Here is a 26,015-nt window from a genome sequence, read left to right as displayed (position 1 = left end):
TTACTGGGTTATACCTTCCAAGTAAGACTAACAAACTAAATTCAAGTGAAAATATTTCATTCTTGCAGAAGCACAACTATCACTGCACTTCACAGATCTAGGCTTTATGGCCAAATGCAGGACTGTCCTCAGTGCATTAAAGCACACTTGGTAAAAAAGAACCTAAAGAACTCAGACTGAGAGAAACAAGATTCTCTGGTCTGATGAATTTCATCACCAAGAGTCATCTCTAAATCAGGCGCCACTCATCATCTGCACAATACCATCCTAACAGTGAAGCATGGTGGTGCTAGCATAATTTTTTAGGGGTGTTTTTCAGTCGCAGGGACTGGGAAACTGATCAAAGACAATGTAAGAGTGGCTTAGGGACAGATCTGTGAATATCCTTGAGTGGCCCAGCCAGAGCTCCAACTTGAACCCAATTAAACATCTCTCTAGAAACCTGAATACATCCACTGACAGTCCCCATTCAAACTAAAGGCGCTGAAGAGAATCTTTAGAGCTACAGTAGGAAATCCACAAATCCAGATGTGCAAAGCTTGTTGCATCAAAAGACTTGAGGCTGCAATCCTCAAGTGCTTCAACAAAATATTGATTTAAAACTTGTCAACAATATATTTCAGCACTTTTTTTTTTTTTTGAAAATGTTAATTAATTTGAAAATCTGAAAGGTAATTACGAGCTTAAGCACATGAAACTTTCTACAGCTCAACTGTGTTAATTTTCTGAAGAGCAGATTGTCGTTTATAGCTGTGAAATGTGTAGTGTTGCATAGACCTCATGTGAAGACTTGTGTCTGAGACCACCCGAGGCTTTCCATGTGAAAAAAAATAAATGGCTTTTTACAGTAGATTAACCTTCAACCTTTATATGAGCAGTGACAGAGATTGTCTAAGTAATGGATGCTCTAGTGCTGTGCATTCAGAGAATCTAACGACAAACAATTCAAGTTCTAAATAGAAGTACATATGCTTCATGTATATTGCTTTGTACAAAGAATTTGATTACTGTGTAATTTATGCACACACATACATTATTTATATTTAATATTCCTATGTGTGATTGAGGTAAGGTCATATAATAGATGGTAAGCTCCACAGAAGTTTTCATAGCAATCAGTTACGGCTGAACATCACTCATTAAGTGCCATTGCCCTGGTGAAGAGATGCAGTTTCCATGGTAACCCCCGCTGTCTCTCACCTGTAGTTCAGGATCCTCCTCATGATTCAGGTGGGCTTCCTCTGCTGCTTCCACCAACCGCTGGAGGGCAAGACAAATGGATATTATTGGCCTGTTTTAATGGATTCCGTTTGTTATCTCCCCATCATTAATTTAGCGTTTCCTGTTCACAGTCACACACACAACACATGCACACACACTGCAGTTGATCCCTCTCTAAAATAATAAAGACGACAAATCAATTTTCTCTTACAAAGATACTTGCATTATAAGTGGAAATATTACATCAATCCAAGCCTAGGTGATATACTGACTATTGGTGATTATATAATATAATAGTGTGTGTGTGTGTGTGTGAGTTTTGAGTGTATGATGGACTTTGATTCATGCTAGATTATAAAAAAAACATATGTAAGTAAATATTGCTGTTTGTTACTATGTATTGTGGAGAATATCAAATACATTTTTTGAGTGTTTTTTTTTAAGAGGAAAACTGTATGGAAGAGAGACCTTGGTTGTTGTTTACTTGGTTTTTACTGCATTTTACATTTTGCTGGAAACATTTGTATTTTAACTGGCTATACTGTTCTTGGCCTGAATAACCTGCGCTAATCTTTATGCTGATAAACCCAATAAAACTCTGTTTAAAAGATGCAAAGACAGTTACCTTTATAGCTTCAGCCTTCTTGTGGAACATCTGCTCCATTTCCCCAGCAAGTTTCTTCACCAGTTTGATTCCATCAATTTCCTCCACCCTCACTGACTGCTCAAGCTCCTTGTATTTCTATGGGGAAAAAAAGACATCTGACAATGACATTTATAAAACAAATTATCCCACTCCTTGCTGCTCATTGGCCAGTCCAGTGATAGACTAGTGACAGTGATAGATAGTTGTGATGTGAACAGCTGTTAAGCAGCTACTTGAATCTCACTGCATATCACCCATAGAAACCAACTATTGATAGGGATAGTCCTGCCAAAAAAATTACAATTCTGTCATTATTTACTCACACTTACCTTGTTCCAAACCTGTATTCGTTTATAGGTACAACTTGAGGATGAGTATATGATGACAGAATTTTTTTATTTTTGAGTGGAATATCCCTTTAATCCTAGATGTGCTGTTGGAATGAAGATCTGATCCATACTAAGAGCAACGGAAAGCTGCTTGATTTGGCAGTGACACCTGTGCGAGTTTGAAGCCAAACTGACAATAGACCCACACAATTTCACTGACATTTCACTAATGTGACCACAGCATTTATATCCCTTGTAAATGGCAGCTGTACCATAACATTTGAACTTTTGTATTTCTGGTTAGATTTTAACTAAATTTCACTACTTCTGTACTCTGCAGCACAATGTCAACTTTGAATCTAAACTAATTATGTTTTATGATTTAAAATTGTATTTATTCTGTTTCTATTTATTCTGATGAGCAATGTTTAGTTTTTTTGGTTTGTTTGAAAGGAGAGAGGGAAGGAGACAGTCAGAAGTGCTCTTGGCTTATGTGGGGATGAAACTAAATATAATCCTATTCCTGATCCCATAACTCCCCAAACCTCACTCTCAAAGCTCTTCAATCCACTCCACTACACTCCAGGCCAAACATTATCTCGAAAGGCTAGAGATGTGGCTCTTCACATGACTAGCCAAGCATCCGTGTGTGTGTCTTTGCACATGTACACTTACATTTTATTTTACTTTTACACTAATTAAGCAACTGACGGTTATTTATTGGCTGCTCGGTAATAAAAAATTTAAAAAAGTCCACAGATTGTGCCCAGGCTTGATATTAGCAAAGAACATGCAGTTTATGGGAATGCCGCAACAAATAATGATGGTGACAACTGCAGTGAATTCTGTCAATACATACAGTAGTTGCATTAAGAGCAGAACAGACATACAAAAATTACAAGTAGTTTACAAGTAGAAACTTGTAAAGTTACAAGTAATCCAAAATGCAGCAGCTACATTCCTGAGGGGGTGTAACAAGTTCGATCATGTTACTCCCCTCTTGTGATCATTGCATTGGCTGGCAGTTCACTATCGAATTGAATTTAAAATCTTGCTACTTGTCTATATTCACTCAACAATCAAGTTCGTAAGAAATCTAAGAAACGTAGCAAGTGCATTGGTAAAATAGTCCATGTGACATCAGTGGTTCAGCCATAATTTCACGAAGCTACGAGAATACTTTGTCTGCAAAGAAAACAACAACATAATTTATTCAACAATTCTTCTCCCCGAGTTACCGTCTTCCACCATTTTGGAGAGTAACCCAGAACATAATAAACGTAATGAGCATTTTTTAAGTTCAGCAAAAGCACGCGCATGCTGAACGTAAACAACGCTCATTACATTGGTTCAGATCAGGTAAAAATCAGATAGACAAAACACAGATTGGAACAATAAGGAAGGAGAACCATGGAAAAAGAACATACTGTAGGCACAATGCAAAACTTCAAACTAAAAGTCCAAACAACAAAAGCACCATGACACTTAACTAACACTAAACTACATTACATATTGTCACGAATTCGGTTCATGGACTTCCGCTTATTCACCACCAGATGTCACACTTTCCATTACATTGACTCTCGCACTACACAAACTGTTGCATAGCACCCCGGACTACATTTCCCATCATTCTTTGCACAATTTGCACACTGCCCTGATTGCACTCATTGCACACAGCTGTTTCTAATTACCTCATTCACTATATAACACCCACTCTAACCCCCTTTCTCTGCTGAGTATTGTTTAGCCGGTACCCCTTTTTGAGTCTCCGTGTTTTCCTTAGAACCTCCAGAGGTGGCGGCATCCGCTGCAGAACCTCCAGAAGTGCCAGTAGTACCACCTGTGAACTCTCTGCTCATCCTGTTTCAGCCAAGGAGGCTGTCTATGAACTCACTGCTCGTCCTGTTCCAGCCAAGGAGGCCGTCAGTGAACGATCTGCCTGTTCTGTTCCGGCCAAGGAGGCCGTCTGGGAATCCTCAGTCTGTCCTGTCACGTTTATGGAGGCCGTTTGTGAACTATTGTCTTGTCCCGACCCAGCCAGGGAGGCTGCCCCTGAACGCTCAGTCTTGTCTATCAACCCCAATGTTCTGTCTGTGTTGTCTGTCTCTGCTCTCTCGTTGTTACAGTCTCCGCCATGGTCTCCTGATCGGTGTGGTTCACCAGGGGGGTTTCCTGTTCCCTCTGCCCCGCCGTGGTGGTCTACTGTCTGGTTCTGGTGGTCCTCGGCTCTGCCGTGGTGGTCCTCTGCTCTGCCGTGGGGGTCCTCTGCCCCGCCGTGGTGGTCTACTGTCTGGTTCTGTTGGTCCTCTGCTCTGCTGTGGTGGTCCTCTGCCCCGCCGAGGTGGTCTACTGTCTGGCGCCGGTGGTCTTCTGCTCTGCCGTGGGGATCTTCGGTCCCGTCTGCTCTGCTGTTGTGGTCCTCAGCTCTGCCTCAGTCCCTGGTCTCTCCTATTCTTGAACATGTCCCTCCACCGCCCACCTGGATCGTTTAGTGTTTGGAGCATCTGGAAGCCGCTCCTTGGGGGGACTCTGTCATGAATTCGGTTCATGGACTTCCGTTTATTCACCACCAGATGTCACACTTTCCATTACATTGACTCTCGCACTACACAAACTGTTGCATAGCACCCCGCACTACATTTCCCATCATTATTTGCACACTGCCCTGATTGCACTCATTGCACACAGCTGTTTCTAATTACCTCATTCACTATATAACACCCACTCTAACCACCTTTCTCTGCTGAGTATTGTTTAGCCGGTACCCCTTTTCGAGTCTCCGTGTTTTCCTTCCGAGTTTCTGTGTTTTGCCTTGCCTTGCCTGTTTTCGCGGTTTCTGATCTTTGCCTGTTTTTCTGGATTTTTCCCTCTCGTCTCACCCCTGTGATTCTGTCTGCTGATCGGTGACAGAACTCCGATCGGTGACGCTAGCCCTAGGACTATTCTTGTGTTTTGCCCGCCATATACCTGTTTGACCCTGCCTGTTTACCACGTCTCTCTAATAAAAGCTTGCAGATGGATCCACACGTCTCACGTCTCGTCAGCCCCATCACACATATATTAAATGAAATGCTATTTAGTGAGAGGCAGAGTTACATTTGGTACAATTATCACATTTAAAAGCCTCCTATAAATATAGGTGTGTCCAACCTATTTGCATGTAGGGCTGATCATTCTTAGTAAACTGCCCACAAATAGACCGTAGTGTGCACGAGTGTGACACAATTTCTTTTATATTGTTTGTTCTATGTTTTGGGTTAAGGGAGTTAGGGAAGATGTGTTGTATTTCTTTTTCTTTCCTATGTTTTATTTTGGTTAGAGAATTTAAAGGGTATACTAAAATTTGTTAATTTTTGTTTGTTATTTTGGCCTTGTCCACTCCTGAATTTGTTCCCTTTGTTACTCATTTTCATTATAAGTTTGTTAATAAATCTCTTTTTTTGTTTGATAATATCTTGGGAGTGAGTGCACGTTTCATTTGTTGCCACTGGCCCTAGACGGTCGTAACACAAGCTACAGGTAGTCCAAAATGCAGCTGCTAGAGTCCTTACCAGGTCAAGAAAATATTATCTAATTTCCCCGATTTTACAATCTCTGCACTGGCTACCTATTAAGTTCCGTATCAGTTCCAAAATCGTACTACTTATTTTTAATGTTTAAGGCCCTTAATGGTTTCTCTGCAAACATGTCCTTGCGGGGCTCATGCTGGCTTTTTGCAGGCACAGTATGCTAGGGCCAGCCCACACCAAACCTAAACAGGCCCAGTGTGGGCTTGCCCAGGTGAGGCCCACAGCTTTGGGCTCACCTCAGGCTCTCTGTGAGCAGGCCACACTAGTGGACTGCCACATTAATCCCATGATGGCCCAGTGTGGGCCAGCCTGTTTGGGCCAAGATCAACTTTTGTACCCTTGGGTCCATGCAGGTTTTGTATAGGCAGCCCTGTAATGCAACTAGGAGAATACAAATTGACTGGCCATTCTTTAGCCACTCAATTGAACTGCAATGGCTCAAACCAAAAGAGACCTTTTCAGAACCTGTTGTTTCATATAGGCCAGGGATCCTCAAATCTGGCTCACGAGATCCACTTTCCTGCAGAGTTTAGTTCTACCCTTAATCAAACACACCTGAACATGTCTTCAGGATCATTAGAGAATCACAGATGGGTGAGTTTGATCAAAGTTGGAGCTAATAGGCTTGTTCGAGATGAACTAAACTAGCCTGCCACCGGCTGGAGAGAGTAGCCGCTTGCAGTCAGGGCGGAATTAAAAGCGGAGACAGGAAGTCAGACACTTTCTGCTCCCGGTAGTGACACTCGCACGGAGCTTGCATATTCTATCACAGAAGAAGTGAAATAAATAGGGGTGACTCAAATTGACACAGGCTGAATTTTTTTGATCAGGTAGGGTACAAGTAATTTCAAAACATTTCAGCCGGTTTATATATATTGTGTATATATTATTTATCTCGTATAAGATGCATTTGGTTGAGTAGGCCTAAGCTGCAGTAAAGCACTTCATTGTAATACTACGGTGTTTATTTCTTCAGCGCGCAGCGCGAGCAGGGCAAACAACAATGCAGAATATTAATAACTATGACTGGGACTGTCATTTACATAACATTATAATGAGAACTCTATTACAATAAAATGCTGTGATTTTTTGAGTTTAGTTGCTGTGTTTCTGCACGTTGTTATGTGAAGACATAAGACGCATGCGTCTACAAAAGGAGTTAATTCAGAGCCGCGCAGACACGTTCTCATTCGGGGCATTTTGTGCAGATAGCCTATAAGTCGTAATATTAACGTTATGTTGTATAAATAACAAAGCGTATTCTATATGAGATAAATGATGAGTTATATCCCACTGATTAAAAACCTGCTATCAGTTGCTTCATTCTACTGGTCATCTTCTGCGTGCGCAGCTCAAAACAGAAATGCATAACATTAATAGGCCTAACTAACGTTAGTTACTGTCATATAATAACGTTATAATGAGAGCACTATTGTAAAAAATTGTGAATTCTTAGGGTTTCGCTGACGTTTAATGTAAATGTTTAATGTTTAATGTTAATCTTTTAATCACATTTCAGCCGGTTTATATATATTGTGTATATATTATTTATCTCGTATAAGATGCATTTGGTTGAGTAGGCCTAAGCTGCAGTAAAGCACTTCATTGTAATACTACGGTGTTTATTTCTTCAGCGCGCAGCGCGAGCAGGGCAAACAACAATGCAGAATATTAATAACTATGACTGGGACTGTCATTTACATAACATTATAATGAGAACTCTATTACAATAAAATGCTGTGATTTTTTGAGTTTAGTTGCTGTGTTTCTGCACGTTGTTATGTGAAGACATAAGACGCATGCGTCTACAAAAGGAGTTAATTCAGAGCCGCGCAGACACGTTCTCATTCGGGGCATTTTGTGCAGATAGCCTATAAGTCGTAATATTAACGTTATGTTGTATAAATAACAAAGCGTATTCTATATGAGATAAATGATGAGTTATATCCCACTGATTAAAAACCTGCTATCAGTTGCTTCATTCTACTGGTCATCTTCTGCGTGCGCAGCTCAAAACAGAAATGCATAACATTAATAGGCCTAACTAACGTTAGTTACTGTCATATAATAACGTTATAATGAGAGCACTATTGTAAAAAATTGTGAATTCTTAGGGTTTCGCTGACGTTTAATGTAAATGTTTAATGTTTAATGTTAATCTTTTAATCAAAACATAAAACATTATTTTTGTATCTGCGAGGCATCCATTACACATTTTCCCTGTGTGTTAACGTCAGTAATTATGACTGTTGAATGTCTGACTTGACTCATGGTAATGTATTTTGCCCCGCTCCCAAACATATCATCCGACTATCAGTCGACTATTGGCAAGATTAGAAAATTCCGTTTCGACTATGTAAATCTTTAGTCAGGGACACCCCTAGAAATAAGGGGTGTTATAATTGTTATAATAATTTGGGAGTTAGCAATAACAAGCAGCAGTAGCCAACATGGCTCAGCTGCTGAGCACATTGTGCTGTGTCCTGGTTGGGAAATGTGTCATTTCAAGCCCAGTCTAAAGGAGTTGTTGTTTTTTGTTTTCTATTTAAAAGTGTGCATTGTTGATGTTTTTTGCAGAGATGCTACATGTATGTATGGCCTATGTTTGGACTGATGCTAGGAGTTTAAGACAGTGTATTTGTATGAATTTTAGAAGAAAGACTCTTTATTGGTGAAGTTACCACATCATGGTCCAGTTTGAATATGGATTTAAATTTCTTTTTGACGTGAGACCATAGTCTGAACTATTTTTGACTGTTCCTGGATAGGAAGAGCCTGGTGTTTGAGAGCTGTGGCGTGTTTTCATTACAAGAGGTTGGATTATTCATTTGCTATCAGCCAACTTCAGCTATGGACAGTGTTTGGACATTGATGTACTACAGATAAGACTTTCGCACACATCAACTTTCACATGACGAAATCCTACAATCTTACATTGCTTTGTTTGCTTTCTTTTGTGTTTTGTACTTCTGTGTATTTAAATTTTTGGCTATATATAGCTGTATTAACCTGAACTGAATGTTTTCTATTTTGTATTTATTCAATCCATTGTAGGCCAAAGTATACTTCGGCCATCCGTGTCCGCGCACCGTCTGCATTACATCATTTTCGTCATCAAGAGGGCTTGCGCACAGCCACGCACCCCGTCCACATGCAGGCAATTTCAGCTTGAGTTACAGGCATGCAAACTTTGGAGAAAAAAACTTGAAAAGTGTTCTTTCCCCATATATGAATGGACACCATTGGCACATAATGCAACAAAGATTGCTAAAGTAAACAGATTTTTCTAACAGACCAACTCTGTGTAAAATTAACATTATGATGCTGCCATCTTTCTGAAGTCATTTTTACCCCCCTGTAATTTGTCTCTGAATCTCAGGTGAAAACTGCCATTTTGACCCCCTTTACAAAGTAGTGGATTACTTAGTAAATATTAATCCATGACATTTAATAATTTGGCATTCATCATTATACATGTCTATCTTTCTTCAGAAAAAATATTAGCAAAATCAAAAATTTGAGCCAGTGACCTCTGGTTGAGTTGACACGGAATGACCCTTAAGTTATAGAAGCTGAAAAGTATTTAAAGTGAAACAGATGTATTGTTGTAGATTAATAGTGCGGGTTCTGTGTGGGCCTAGTGAGGGCTTCCTGGGGGCTAAGTGAGGGCTGTCCGTGCAGGGTTAGCACTAAGGGACCAACGTTTTGCCAATGAGCAGTCTCAGAGGCCCTGTGCTGGCAGCTCACTGGGGGCCCTTAGGCTAGCCCTAAGTGGGCCCATAAAAGGCCAGTGCAGGCTTGTTTGCAGGGAATTAGCTCATCCGTACCTAACTAGTCTTCTATCACGCTACAATCAATCACGCTCCCTAAGGTCGCAAAACTCTGGATTCTTGGTAGTTCCTAGGATAGCAAAGTCCACTAAAGGAGGAAGAGCTTTTCTACATTTGGCCCCCAAACTCTGGAATAGCCTTCCTGATAATGTTTGGGGTTCAGACACACTCTCTCTGTTTAAGGGTGCTTTCATACCTGGCCCGTTGTTTCGGAACCTGGCGCGTTTCCCCCCTTAGCTCGGTTCATTTGGGCATATGTGAACACGGTAATCGTGCTCGGATCCGTGCCAAAACAATCGGTCCGAGATCACCTGAATGAGGTGGTCTCGGCTCGATTCAAAACAAACTCTGGAGTGGTTCGGTTGTAGTGAGAAAGCAATCCGATCTAACGAACCAGGCTATATCACAATGTATAATGGGAAATTACGTAAGCTCCGTGAAAAGCATTATCTTTGTTGTTTTGCTAATACTTCAAAATGAACCTGTGAATGTCTGTGGGTGAGCACGTCTTCGCCATTCAAAATCAAAGTGCACTTTTTCATTTTATAATGCCGTCCTATTGCTCTTCTTCCTAGTATGTGCATTTTAAAAATGTTTTCCCGATGAATCCTGGACTCCTGCTCAGTCATAAATTAATATAACGACATCTACAAAAAAAACAACAACAATAAGCCCGCAAAGCTGTTGTCGTTGCATCCTGACAGATGACAGCTGTGACAGCTCAGTGGAATCCCGGAAAATAAACCGTGAAACTTTGACCAATGAGAGAACAGTTTACTCGCGCATGACTTGTATTAACAAATTTGGTCAGTTTAGAAATTCCTAGTTACCTTGGCATCCCGAGGTAACTAGGAATTACACAAGCTTAAATCTGGATTTAACTCTTACGAAGATCTGAGATTACCGAACACCTGAGAAGAGATGATGCAAACCCTCAAAACAATATACAAAACTACCAAATTTTGCTATAAGTTTAATCGCAACATATAATCATGGCAGTTAATAGTGTTCACTTTCTGTTTGATTATGTCATTAACTAACTGAATTTTACTGTACATTTCTGCCATATGTACATCAACTTGACATAGTAACCACTGATAAGCTACTACTAAATATAATGTAGAAACTTTAAAAAGGAAACTTACATTTTCTGTAAAGCTGCTTTGCAATGATTTGTATCGTGAAACGCTCTATACAAATAAACTGAATTGAATAAACAAAATGTTTATTTGCTCTATTACACGCCAATTTGGCCTTCATTGTCTGTAGTCATTTGAAATTTGAGGCAACCACTGCATTGTAATTACGATCCAAACAAAGATGCTACATATACTGTATGTAGCATGTGCAGTTTTTTTTTTTTTATTAGATTTTATAATTTCAAGATTTAGAGCAAAACATAATGGTTCTTAGCCAAAGCAACACTACACCCATAAACACTACTTTAAATAGGCAATCCAGAGGTAAGATAAAAAGACAATGCCATCTAAACACAGACACAAAACTCTGGCCACTCCAGACACTCCGGTTAATGGTTGGTTGACCAGCACATCTCTAATTTCAAAATTCTTAAGCCTGTTTTATGAAGATATCACAATCTTTCAAGACTTGAAAGCAAGCAAAGGAGAGACACAGTGCTGCAAAGTTTCACTCCAGCCCACTCCTGAATAAGCTAATAAAGGGCTAATAGTTACTAGAAAGCTACAGGCAGGTGAGCTTTTATCAAGGTTGGAATAAAACTCTGTGGGATTGTGGATCCCCAGGACCAATGCAATAACAATCACAATCATCCTCATTTGTCCAACTCCACTGGTCTTATATAAAAAAATGTTTTACATAAACCACACCACACAATGGCAAACATGACTACTTACATTTTACAGGATGGATTATTTAAATAGTTATATTAACTTAAGCTTAGATGAAAACATATACAGGTACATGCCTAAAAGCATCAGATTTGATTGAACAAACTGAAAACAACAAGTTTGTTTCATCCACAGATAGCAATAGAGAAGCCAAAGATCTTTAGTGTAACAACTACAAAATACAGCTTACAGCTAACAAATCATAACCAACTGATTTATTTACTTGGTCAGAGATGGGAAAGTGGTCATTACTAAATTATGCTAGTATTTGATGCAAAAACATTATAAATGGACCTTATAAGGGAAAACCAATAAAATAATTTAGAAAAATTAGGACATTAAGCACATGGGCTCTGTCCTACTGTTCCGTTGTTTCGCGACCCCCCTTGTTATTAGTTCAACCTATCTCCTTTCCACTTACATTCCCTTTGAATGAATTCAGAATAACCTATACTGATAGATTGTTTTAAGGTTACTTACTATGTATGCCATTTTTCTTACATGTCTGCAGTAGTAAGAGCTAAAATGTGTCTGTGTGTCCTTTTGATAGAATCGTTTGTTAAAAGACTTCTTACTTTTAAGTCTGGGCAAAAAAATAAAATCCTTTTTTTTCCAGAACGTTTGAAAGATTGATGATTTCAATTGTTTTTACATTTAACTAGTCAACTTAAAAACAAAACTACAACAGGATTCAAGTAACATTTTCTTTATTAGCTGTCAGGGATCTGGAAGGAGAACCCAATTGCAGTGAGAGTAACAAGGATTTATTGACAAAACAGATCCATACAAAAGGGTTGTGAGGTGCACAGGTGATACCACAACAGGAACACAATAAACGCATAGTTAGGGAAGGCCACTGGGACAGCCTCAGACATCAACTGGCAGAATACTATAGCAGCAGAGGCGGCGGCAAGACCAGGCCGGTGGAGAGACCAGCGCAAGGCACCAGAGAGCTGACCTCAGAACTTATGGACCATAAACTCTGAAGCACCCCAGACACCAGGCAAGGGAACCAGTGGACAGGAACGCTAACACCACAACAAGACCAAACATAGCTCCACAGGAACACAAATTACTCCAAGACAGGCAAGAAAATAAACAAAAAAGGACTAATAAAAAACCCTAAATATTATTATTAAATTAACCAACACAAATAACCAAAAAATGTAAACAAAAAGATCAGGACTAAGATAACTAAATAAATACTAAATTAAAGGAAAAAGGACAAAAACAGACCGCATCCAAAAACAAGGAGCAAGACAAGAACATAGAATTACAAGAGACAAGACTAGAGCACAAGATCAAACAGACAGGAACACATAATCAGCCACATCCACAGACAGCGACAAACACAGTGAGGGAAAGAATGACCACAAACCAGCAAAGACAATAGGGCAAGGGGCACTATAAATAGGGAGGAAACCGCACAAGGAACAGGTGAGAGCAATTACACTAACAAGGACTCAATGAGGGCTAACAAGAGGGTGTGGTAATGAGGAAACCAGGAGGAGGGGCTAAAGAAGCACATGGCTGAGAAAAACAAACAACTAGGCCATGTGCTGACAAGACAACATAGACACAAGAAACAAAACACAAGACAACCAGAGTGTCAGGGCAAAACCATTAGCCATGTAGTTAGTAATAGAATGTTCTATGTAATAGAAAGTTCTATTCCAAGAGCACAAATGAAGTGCTCAACATGGTGTAAATGTAAAACAATCACTTGTTAAATATATTTGCAGGAGAGATGCATAAAATATGAAGGAACATATTTTGCAAAATGTCTTAAAGGGGTCCTATTATACTTTTTCACTTTTTTAATTTTAGTCAGTGTGTAGTGTGTATGTTTGGGCATTAAAAAGATCTAGAAAGTTACAAATCTCAAAGTCCACTCCAAAGGGAGATATTTTGTTTTTTAAAAATCCATTTTCAAGAATTTCAACAAACGGCTCGTTTGGACTACAGCGTTTGGTTTCCGGGCTTTGTGATATCACAAAGCGGCTCATTGGAATATCATTACAAATAATTCCCACCTACAGAAATTCGAATGCACCTATGATAGGGAATTTCACAGCCGAAACCGATAAGGGACAAAAAAAAAAAAAAATCTCTCCCAACTTATGCTGTAAAATATACAGGGAACCCTCTCATTTTGTGCATTAGAGGTTAAAATGGACAACAACACTATTATATTCAATGCTACTTATTTCAAGATATAATAATCACACTTATATAAAATAGTTTGTATACTCAATTGCACATTAGGTGCAATTTCATGTTTTCATGACAGATTTATTGAAACATACATGTATAATTAACTGTAATTAAGCTCCCTCTAGTATTTTTAGTAGCTAACTAACAAACTGTGAACACTGGATATGTTTTCTGAGGTAAATGCAATGTTCACAAGCTATTTTATTTGACGCTCTCTTGAAATGCTAATTAATTGATTTACATGAGACGTTACATTTCTGTAAGTTGTACTGTATCTTTCAACATATCTTCTGATGATTATTCTTGTATATTTTGCGCTACATTGTATTAAAGTGAAGAGACTCATGCTCCACTTGAACTGAAGCTGCTACAGCGATCTGTCACACCATATTTAAGAGCATATGCAAAATGCTATTTATTTTGAATTTTGTGATAAAATGTACAAGATTTGAAAGTTGAGACATCCCTAATAAGAATGCTAAAAAAGTCAAAACAATTCAAATTCAAAATAACTAATGGTATACCACCAGTACACTATTATTACATTAAATGATTTGAAAGAACAAAGAAAACAACAGCAGCTTTCAGCTGTAACCATTATTCAAACATAAAAAAACAGACATAAGGCCCGTTCACACCAAGAGTGATAATGATAACTATAACTCCAATGATAACTATATTTGCATCCACACCAGTAAACATTAACTACCTGTTTATTCTCAGCAGTTTCAATATGTAGGTGACCTGCTGCTGCTTACGTTTTGCAAAGACACCGAAGGAAAAACAGCTGCTTTTGAGTATCCTTCAAAGACAAGTGGAGCTGGGAGAATCTGTCACTCTGCTTAAAGAGTTATTATCTTTTAAAGACAAAGTTTATTCATACTTCTGCATGAGTTAGCTTAAATTTTTGTTGTTCTTGTTGCATTTATAAGACTGTAACCAGTAGGTGTCCTCAGCATGCTCCATTTCGAGTGCATCTATGGAGTGAATCTAGCTAGTATAATCTGATCTCTAACAGTAAATTTAGCTAACTTTGTAAACTAGCGTTGCATACCTGAGGTAATTTTATGTTTTATGTTACTCTGTTTGCTGCGCAGAGTTTCTCTCTCCTTTGCTTTGCTCGTCTGCTGTTTTACATGAGCAAGCCCTTTAAAGGGAGTTCACGCAAAAATTAAAATTGTCATTAATTACTCAACCTCATGTTGTTCCAAACCCGCAAGTCCTTCATTCATCTTCATCTTCATCAAAATAGTCCATGTGACATCAGTAGTTCAACAACCTTGTTTACGTGCAGAGGAAAGCATAAGGCTGAGGGTGACTCGGGGGAGAAGAATTGTTGAATAAAGTTTTTTTTTTTTTTTTTGCACAAAACGTATTCTCATAGCTTTATAAAATTATGGTTAAACCACTGATGTCACATGGACTATTTTGTCGATGTTCTTGGTACCTTTCTGAACATGGTAGGACCCTTGCTGTCTTTTCGGAGAGAAGCTGTATCTGTATTTTATAAATCTGATAAAACTAAAGACTCTTCGGAGATATGAAGGATGCAATACTACTCTATAGGTACTTGTGACGAGTGGGGGCGGGGCCGAGAGCCGTGGGAACGGAGCGAGGCCGGTGGAGTAATTGGTAATGAGTGACACCTGCACCACTCACCGGTCTCGAGTCCCACGGAGGAGCTCTGGAAGGACAAAAGGAGGAGTTACGACAGTGAAAGACGAGTGAGGACCAGGCCTGGACTTTATTTTGTGTTTTGGTTCTGTTTGTGCGCGACAGTCGTCCGTGAGGGGCTGTCACGCTATTTTGTATTTGTTTATTTTATTAAAGTTTTCTTTGAGCGTTCACCGGTTCCCGCTTCCTTCTTCCCGACCTACGAAGTTGTTACAGTACTCAAGATTAATATGGGATTGGCAGAAACTGTGTGTGTTATGTCTCCTTTAAATAAAATTGTGACAAAATATTACATTTTAATTAATCGATAAAATCAGAAAAAATTGCCCAGCCCTTCTAGGTCCTGACATGTAATCGGTCAGCCAATGATCTTGAATGCCTCCTATATATCTCATTTTTAAAAATAGTGAAGCACGCTAACAGAGTTTATCTCTGACACCTTCCTCCTCCCTAGCACCACCTGTCAAGGTCTGCTTAAAGGGGATTTTGCATGTCTATTTGTGAAGTCGCAGCAGTATATTTTAAATGCTCATCACAGAAAGTCGGATAACACTGCTAAGTTTAAGTTTACACAATAACAACTGCACTAAAAAAAGAAAAGTTTTTACTTTGGGTTTTTGAAAAAATGTAATGTACAGATGACAACACTGTCAAAAAGATCCTTGTTCACACGGATCCACGAAAATGACTAAAAGCGCTGGTGTTGGGGAGTAACTAGTTACATGTAATGGCATTACGTAATTTAATTACAAAATAAATATTTAATATTTAATATTTAAACTGTTATCAGGTACAGTTACTAAGAAAAAATGTGTAATTAAATTAGTTACTTATGAAAATGTTAACGATTACAAAGGGGGTTATATTTGAATATTTACGCACAACCTCGTACAGATTTAGTAGATTTCTTTCCCAAATTGCACTGACTACTCTAAAATATGAGACATACAGCCCTATGATTTCTGCGATGCGGAAAACACGGACTGGTTCGTAGAATCCAGTCATAAAAATGGAATTCCTATAACACGGAATGTCACAGAATATGCCACATTTTGGATGAATAAATCAAAAGTAGGTCAGTACACTTGAATCAAAACGCAATATGGACTATGTCTATAAATATTACTTTGCAAAAAGACAGTATATGAATCCTGCATGTTCTGCGTGTCTCTGTGGAAATTAATGGCGCGCGGTTTCATACTGAAGTGTGTGTATCGCTTGCGGACGTTGCTGCGTTTTCAGCCTCTGCCACCTCAATATATGAGTACATGAACACATAAACATAATCTCTAGAACTGCTCTGAATCACTTCATGAGCATTTTACAATTTATTTTGAGAAAACTATCATCATATCATATGCATACAGACACAGGGCAGTGCACAGGGGGAACATTCATTAGAAAATTAAAAAAGTAATCAAAAGTAATCAGTTACCTACATTACTTTAATAAAGTAATTAAAAAAGTTATACTACCGTTACATTTTAAATAGGGTAACTTGTAATCTGTAACCTATTACATTTCCAAAGTAACCTTCCCAACACTGGCGCTATATTATGCATGCCAGGCCAGTAGTTGGTGATGTAACTTTGTAGAGAATTTTAGCACTTTCACGCCCCCTAAAACACCATTGTGTAAATGAACGATGCAAAAAAAAAAAGTTTTATGTTTTTAGTTGAAAACATTGTCGTGTAAACACCCCCTAAAGATGACTGCCATATTAGCCAATTTAACATAAACAAAAAAATTATCAAGCTGAATTTGAATACACACAAATCAGTGACAATATGATTTTGCTGTAGTAGGAAGCTAGTTCAAAGGGGTCATATGATGCGATTTCAATTGTTCCTTTCTCTTTGAAGTGTTACAAGCTTTTGGTGCATAAAGAAGATCTGTAAAGTTGCAAAGACTAAAGTCTCAAATCCAAAGAGATATTCTTTATAAAAGTTAAGAGTCAGCCACGCCTACCTAAAACGGCTCGTTCTAACACGCCCCCACATGTCTACATCACGATGTGGGAAGATTTGCATAACATTGCCCAAATGTTCAGGCGTAACTTTGATTCTCGCTGTAGTATTGTTGCTCCGGTCCGTAACCAGCTATGAGGCCACTGAGGTCCAGACCTCTGTAAATTTTTCATGTTCAAAAATAAAATGTGTTCTTTGAATGTCTAATTTGCTGTCATATGAATGCATGCATGACATGTATAGTTCAGTTTAGACAGTTTGCAAGAATGTTTAGCGTCCCTGTTATGAAAATGATCGCTGCGAGACGCTCGCGGCGTGAACAAGGCTTGAGAGAGTTGTGAGTGAGGGCACGGGCGCAGCAAAATAGCCATTTATCAAAGCCATTCATCAAGATATGCGCAAATTGACTGCATCCACACCTACATTTAAATTAAGTCAAGTATGCCTTCCTCAGCACTATTTTGTTCACCATACATTACATACATTTGCTGCTTATTTATATAAATTGTTTTTACATCTTGTATGGCATGTGGAAAATGGTTGTAAACCCTGTTTTACTAAATCAGCATGGTTATACCCTATATATTTGAAAATGCTTTTATATAATAACTCATTATGAATTTATACCTCTGAATGTGAAGTAATTAACATTTTTAAATGTCCTACTATACTGGTATGCTTGCCTTGGTGGTACTATTTTTATAGTACCAGGGGGTGTTTAGGTGCTTTTGCCTACACATCACTTCTGCACTTCAACTATTAGAGCACCACCATTAATTTCAAAAGCATCTATTTGATTTTTTTCTGGAACCTGTGTGGAGTTTATAAAATCATTTTACAAATACATTTGAATAGAACTGCTTGAATTATTTGAGATTTTACACAGGACAAAAAAAGGATCATTTTACTAATGTGTATTGATCCTTGGAATGAAGACTTGGCAACCTAAGGACCACTGAAAGAGTGAGTAAAGGAGAGATATGAGGGGCACATTGATGTCACTTCACAAACTAGAAATTACATGAGTTACACCCACATCAGCAAGGCAGGTTAATCGAGTTTGGCATTGTAGATGTATTTGCACATTAATGTTTGTGTGTAGACAAAAAAAATGTGCAGAGAAGATGAGTGAATGAAGAGAAACAAGTATGTACTGTATGGTATTAAAATGGACTAGATAAGAAATGGATGGTTCTGGAATGGCCAAGTTAAAGTCCTCATCTTAAACCAATGAAAATGCTGTGGTGATCTAAAGTGTATGGAATAGCCTTAAAATCAATTAATGCAAAAAAGACAGTGTCCCCATGCATAACCAAATTCACATTTACAAAAACTATTTCACATGCATAAAACAATACATATGCTAAATACATTTCTCAAATGCAAAACACTATTAAAAATATATGGTAAGTTGCATAGAGCCTTGTTGGTGTCACATGTTTATGTTTCTATGCCCCCATTTGGTCTTCCTGTTCCTGCTCCCTGATTGTTTATTATTTGTCCCAGGTGTTTCATCAGCTCCAGGTGTGTCTCGTCTTCCCATTAGCCTGTTCAGTGTATTTAAAGTGTGTTCTGTTCCCTATTGGTTTGTCCAGTATTATTGATGTCTACTCCTTGTGCTACTTGTGATTCACCGTGATATGAATAAATTCCTGTTGAATTACTGCGTTTACTCACTGTTATTTGTTGACAGTGAATCTGCTCTGAAAGAACAGGAGTTGGGGGTCATTTTGAATAGTGACATGGGCCCCCTGAAAACACATTTTGCTTCCAAAATCTAGGACCAGGACCAGCACCTTGTGGAATACAGACGGATGGCATACAGTGTGTACAACTGTCCTGTATTGGCTGTACCCTGTTTTGTGCTCATCCATATATGAAATTCTCAATTCATAACAATTTCATAACAGGCACATTTCAATGAATCATGGCCAAGACATTTAATACAGGCCTATTCCCAAAGTACTCAGAAACAGAAATAAAAATGTTCAAATATTAAAACTTCTACAGCAACTGTAGCAAGTGACTTTAAATGTTTTGATTCTGCCATAAAACCAAAACAATAACAAGGACATTTAATAATGCATCGCAAAGGTTTATGCCTCGTGCACAGTCAGAAGGATACAATTCTAAAATTAATATACAGTAGTAATAATGCATGACTCTGTTGAAACCACTCTGGAACTTTTTTTTAAATCACTGTCAAAATGGATGGCTTGCAGCATGAGGGCAACATAAAATCATGATTATGTTACCTGGACAAATATAATGTAATTATTTATTTTTGTTTATCCATATGCTTTTCTCTTTTTATTTTTGTATTTATTTTTGTTTTTCATTTTCATTCAACAATGTTTTGAGACAATCCTTGTGCACTAAGGAGTAGTATTTCTGCTATTCAAAAGAACACAAAGCAATCCTATACATCCAAACATCTGGCATGAAGCTCTAGGTGACACATTTCGATAGGTCAAACTCAATCTGACAATGACATCATTATCACATCTTTACTTGGTAGCACTCACACAAATGCACACATGCCACAAACATTCTAATGCTGTTGTCGTTTTCCTTAATATTGAAATTTGAACTCCAACCAGCCCAATGGTGAAAATATCACTAGCAAAATCACACTAAAATCATGCTCACAGACATCCATCTGCTCCATTACAGAAACATGCTTTCCCATAATCACAGGCCTCGAGTGCTGACCTCTGTAATGCCCTGACCCCACTGTGAAAAAAGACAAGCAAAACCAGATTTGTTGCTTGTGTGTGGTTTAATTAGCGTAGATTGTGTGTGAATGTGTGTGTGTATGTGACTGTCAGTGTTGACATGTACTTGTGTATGTGATAATATGTAACTGCAGGAACAGAAGCACACACTCACTTTTCTGTGTGTTGAAAGGACACCACAAAAGGAGCTAAAACCTTATAGTCAAAAATAATGTGCGCCCCTTAAAAAGAAGCACATGGCACAGTGTTGGTATCAGATGGTAATACTTTGATAAATACCATGGTACTGAATGATTACCAAATTCATATAGCATGACAATAGCATGGTACTTCAAAGAATATCATGATATACCTTTCGGTGCCGTTTTGTTCATGGTGTTAAGTGCACCGTTTAGCAGAGCTCAGTTTACCTTTTGCAACAGCTGAGAGCCAGAATACTTGGCCGCAATGGATTTCATTTCTCCACCAAACGCTGAAGCCCAAAGTTTTACACTAGAAAGAAGGAAATTCAATTATGAGGAAATTAATTTGACATAGCAGGTACACATTTGGGTATGAGAGAAAAGTGCAATGTAGTGAAAACACTTGCTTAAACCGCATTTTCAAATCATGCATATTTATAATACATGAAATCTGTATTGTATTTAAGCAAATATGTCTCCTTTAAACTGCATTTGTCCCATCACACAAATATATGAAGTGAACTTTAAAATCAAAAGGCACTGGCTAAATAAATAAATGCATATTGTGACCTAAAATTTTGATTCAGTTCATTTTGTAGAGCAGTCTGGGCAACTTGACAAAAAGCAAATAACAAAGTTGGGACAAAATGACAACAATATAGGCTATTTTATATATTTTTCTTTCTGTCAGCAATAGTTGTACAAAACCAATACAGCAAACAATATACAAAACATCCTATTTTATTTGTAGCCTATTATTAGCACCTACTAATTATATTCAATACATTAGAAACATAAGAAAAGTATACTTACACTGACAGGGGAATTCCTTGATGAGATGCACATACTCTGGTATTGGGTGTAATCCACAGCAGGAGGAAAAATATACAATGCAAAACGCACTTCATGATTGCAATGATGCCCAGAGCTTCTGAAGAGATGATGAATTGTCTGTCAACAAACTCAGCTGCCGACTAACACAGCTCACACCAAATATATGTATGGATGTGTCGCGTGCAGTGCGTTCCAGTCAGAGACGTAACAAGGGAAGTGCATGAATGTATTTTTGAAGTAAAGGCGCCGCTGTCGTGCTTTATATATAGCCTACTCCAGTCGTACTGCAGTTTTACTCAAATCGAGTGCGCTGAAAGAGAGAGCCGAGGTGAGAGCAGCAGGACCGATGATGCGAGGACGTGTCACGTCTTCTCTTTCGTCCGCTTTCTGAGAAGCTGCTGCTGCTGCTGCCTTTACTGCTCTTCAAAGGAGAATCCGCTATCAAATGATGCCATACGAATCGATGACGAAATAGTGAACAAAACAACTACCTGGAAACGACAAGACGCGACAGACCGAGTGAATGAGTTAAAGAGACTACACCACAACTACAGATGCGCTTCAATGCTCAGCTCCCACCAGAGAAACACTCAACTCCTCAGCAATTAGCTTGTCATTTAGTTATTGAGCTGGTGAATCTCATGAAACCTGCAGACTTGTATTTCTTCCAGAGTCTATCTATCATATTTGAATGTCTATGCACTACATTTAGTCCTGCAAATTCTCATTACTGAAAAAAGTCATTGTTATAATGCGAAAAAAATTATTATATATTATTTAAATTGTAATCATTTATAATTTGATGAGTATTAGCGACAATTATGACAACAATGACAATTATCATAGTACATGACGACAAGACGCGACAGACCGAGTGAATGAGTTAAAGAGACTACACCACAACTACAGATGCGCTTCAATGCTCAGCTCCCACCAGAGAAACACTCAACTCCTCAGCAATTAGCTTGTCATTTAGTTATTGAGCTGGTGAATCTCATGAAACCTGCAGACTTGTATTTCTTCCAGAGTCTATCTATCATATTTGAATGTCTATGCACTACATTTAGTCCTGCAAATTCTCATTACTGAAAAAAGTCATTGTTATAATGCGAAAAAATTATTATATATTATTTAAATTGTAATCATTTATAATTTGATGAGTATTAGCGACAATTATGACAACAATGACAATTATCATAGTACATTTCATAACTGTAATAGAAGTTATTCATTCAGGAACAAAACAATCAGTGTGTCTGAAATTGCATGCTGTTGGAGTAGGTACTGCTTTTCAATTCAAACTTACTTTGTGATAAAGTATGTTCTATTTAAGCTGTGTCCCAATAGAAAACGTGAAGCTGATGTCACGATGTGTTTCATTCTGGGTAATGGTTTTGTTTAGATTATTTCGGCAGTGTTCTCTTTTTAAGCATATGTTTTGGTGTCTCACTGTGGGATATGCCCCTTCTGTGCATTCCTCTAGAAGATTTTAGTGTAAGAGCCTCACACGGGGCACCACTAAATGTAGTGATTTCAATCTGAAATAGCTTCACATGGGACACCATTAAATCTAGAGGTTTTAGATCTAAGTAGCACCATATATTTAATGGTTTTGGGCTTAAATGTTAATGCTAATATTAACATTTTGTGATTTGTGAGAGTGTCAGATAATTATTTCCTATGTTACGGTGCACCAGCAAGGGATTTCCACCCTGACAGTAAAGAACAATCATGAAAGATTGTTGAATAAACAAACTTTTGAATAAAAGAGTTATATAAATTGGAGGAAGTCATCTGAAGGATTTGTGAGATCTTGTTAATTTGTAGAGCCTCCCACTGTATTATCAACACAAGGAAGCCACAAGTGTAATAAAAGGGTTTTATTAACAAAAGGATAGACAAGAGTAACTGACAACTACTAAATGATTTCCTTGAATTGATAAAGTGCAAAAGTTTGATAGATGCAATTGGCCTATCGGTAAGCCCCGCCCCCCTTAGTTACAGTTGCTCACTCGGACAAACAAACGGGAGTTGCTGCTGTCTTACGATGACAGCTGTCAGCGAGAAAACTTTAATGTCCCAAGATGTTTTTGATAAATTTTGGACACAGAAGGACCATCATTTAAGTGGGACTTAAATATGCCATGGAGGGATATATAAAAGATTTCAAAATAAATATGTAAAAATACAGATCATAATGCAGACAGGAGAAGTCTCCCCAGGTAACCAAAATGGTTTGGCCCGATAATGGCCCAGATCCGGCAGGCCGGATTAAATAACTCGGCCCGGCTGCGGTTGCCAGAGTCGGCATGGACATGGGATGAATGACGCCCCAGAATCGGCCCAAATACACTGGCCCGAGTCCGGCTGCCAAAACTGCTGGCATTGGGCCACAATCACGACAAGAATTGAAACACTTAGCCGGTACTGGCCTGAGTCTGGGTACTGAAACTGGGCCAACACCACCGGCATTGGGCCACAATCACACCGACGAGAAATGAAACACTTAGCCAGTACTGGCCCGAGTCTGGGTACTGAAACTGAGCTGACACCACCGGCATTGGGCCACAATCACACCAACAAGTGGCCCAATGGCGGTGGTGTTAGCTCAGTTTCAGTACCCACACTCGGGCCAGTACTGGCTAAGGGTACCATTTTGGTTGGTGTGATTTACATATATATATATATACAGGCTGCGATTTGCCGGGGGGGGGGGGGGGATGTCTATGCATCCCTGCCTCTGCTGAATTATTTTTATCCCCAGTGGGTATAACAACATCCCGCGAACCCGCTACGATGTCCCGACCTGAATCAAATGATTCACGATACACGCTTTGAAGTCCCGATCTGAATCAAATGAGTCACGATACACGCATTGAAGTCCCGATCTGAATCAAATGATTCATGTTACGCGATCCGATTTGAGCGCTTCGAAACAGTGAATCATTTTGCGACACAATGGTTTAACTGATTCGGAGTTTTAAAAAGCTCTGTTGATACGGTGTTCTTTGCTCGCTTAGAACAAGGTTAGGGATATTATTCATTGTTTGAATAACCGTGGAAATGAAATCATTACAATTAATAGGTCTAACGTACAATGTTTTTATTAAACTATGATCACGTTAAATAGCCTACAGTTTCCGTTGTATTAAAAACATTTCATGACATGCCACCTATTATCTAGTACTTGCCTAAAAAGATGGGTAGTTGGGTCAACCTCTGCCTATAGAGTTTTATACGCCTATAAAAAGTTTTCAAAAGCATCCCCCCCTCTGTTTTTTTCACAAATCGCACCCTATATATATATGATACAAAATGACATTGTTACCTTAAAAGCCTTAATGGTATCCACTTCAAACTAAAATAAAATACATATTTTACAGTGTCCTTGTTAAGTCTACATGTACTTATGCATGTCAACTAAATATGTCACCTTCAAAAAGATTAAGGGTTTGGCCCTTACACCATTTCTTTTCATGGCATCCCTGCCTACTACCCCATGACATGCATATGTGAAAAAAAAATATATTAATTATTTTGAAAAAAAAAAAATCCTCCAGGAGCTTCCTTCTAAAAGAGATGAAAAGTAAGCAGATCTAGCAGTTTTTAGAGCTTTTCTGTAAGTAGAAGTACTTTCTCTCCATGCAAGACGAAATACCTCTAGTTTTGTTTTCATCCTGCTGCACTCCATTTTCTGGGCTGCTCTCTTTAGGGCGCGAGTGTGCTCATTATACCACGGTGTCAGACCGTTTTCCTTATTCTTCTTCCATAGTTTCTGTTACCACATCAAATTTTTCTGAGCTATTGAATTTGCTGAGGAATTGAGACAAATCAGAAAGATTATTTACAAAGCAGTCTTTTGTTGTAGAAGCGATGGTTCTACCATATTTGTAACAAGGATTTGAGTTTGCAGCTTTAGCTATATGGAGTATACACGAGAATAGATTTTAGCCAGGTTTCTGTCAAACAGAGCACATCTAGGTTATGATCTGTGATTATATAATTTACAAAAAGCACTTTTGTTGAAAGGGATCTAATATGCATTAAACCATGCTTTATCATTTGTTTATCTGTAGTCTAGTTATAAATCTCTATGTGCTGAGAATTAACTGACTTCTGTAACTTCTGTGTGAAGTCACACTAATGCCTAGGGTTTCTGTGAAAGAGGTTTGGAAAGAGTGATATTTACGTTCTGCCTGGTCATGTGCTGAGTCTGAATGGCGACGTCTTCCACTTGTTGATCTTGGGCATGTTGCAGTGGGAAGAAAGTAGTTGAATGCATTTCACAGTCTTGAACACAAAACACTGGTGAACGATGAGCTCCTGAGCACAGAGAAAGTCCTTGGTCTGGAACATGCAGCTGAAGGAGCCTTGCAGGTGAAGGTTCTTATGTCTGTGCAGAACCTCCGGACAATCTTGAACATGCACAGAGAGGATCACTGACAAGACAATTCTGACATTTGTGGAGAGAACCTTGGCAGTCTGGAACATGCAGACAGAAGATTGCTGAAGAGAAGGCTCTGAAGTTGTTGCAGAAGATGGGGGACACTAAGCTTGTGGTCGTTGTTGCTGTGGCGGTTTCCAAACTCCCCAAATTAACTTCTTGCAGAACTTCCCTGTTTCTCCTTAGAACAACTTAGCTTAGCATTTTGCAAATAAAGAGATTTCACTTAGCACTTAGCTGCACAGCAACAGCAGCTTAGGCAAATTTGTTGTCTTGGAGAAAACCTTTTAATCTTTCCTGAGAAGGAGGAATTTGCAAATTAGGCACCTTTCAGATCCAGCATTTTGATTGGCTGATGCTGTCAGCAATGGCCACTGAATTGCTCCCTCTTTGGCATGAGGTTTATCTGCATAGTTTAATGTCCACGTTTGCAACAGTGTCTTTAAGGCAAAGGTCTTAAACCCTGCTCCTTGGGACCCACTGTCCTGCAAAGTTTATT

General features: G+C 38.7%; 1 protein-coding gene across 1 annotated transcript in view; it reads right to left on the bottom strand.

The window, feature by feature from the left end:
• Positions 1–21,547, bottom strand: part of LOC107594986 (voltage-dependent calcium channel subunit alpha-2/delta-3-like) — a gene marked incomplete at its 3' end in the record, with an annotated part of 93,334 nt that extends 71,787 nt beyond the window's left edge. Inside the window, exons 1-4 of the mRNA XM_016285231.1 lie at positions 21,052–21,547; positions 20,467–20,548; positions 1,847–1,963; positions 1,201–1,260 (exon numbers count right to left, since the gene is read on the bottom strand). Coding sequence (XP_016140717.1) covers positions 1,201–1,260; positions 1,847–1,963; positions 20,467–20,548; positions 21,052–21,146 — 354 coding nt within the window. The remainder of the gene's footprint in view (positions 1–1,200; positions 1,261–1,846; positions 1,964–20,466; positions 20,549–21,051) is intronic.
• Between the last annotated feature and the right edge of the window lie 4,468 nt (positions 21,548–26,015).

Source organism: Sinocyclocheilus grahami, unplaced genomic scaffold (assembly GCF_001515645.1).
Source record: "Sinocyclocheilus grahami isolate Dianchi unplaced genomic scaffold, SAMN03320097.WGS_v1.1 scaffold194.1, whole genome shotgun sequence".
NCBI lineage: Eukaryota > Metazoa > Chordata > Actinopteri > Cypriniformes > Cyprinidae > Sinocyclocheilus > Sinocyclocheilus grahami.
Note: the sequence above shows the minus strand (reverse complement) of the source record. Positions and strands in the feature narration are given on the sequence as shown.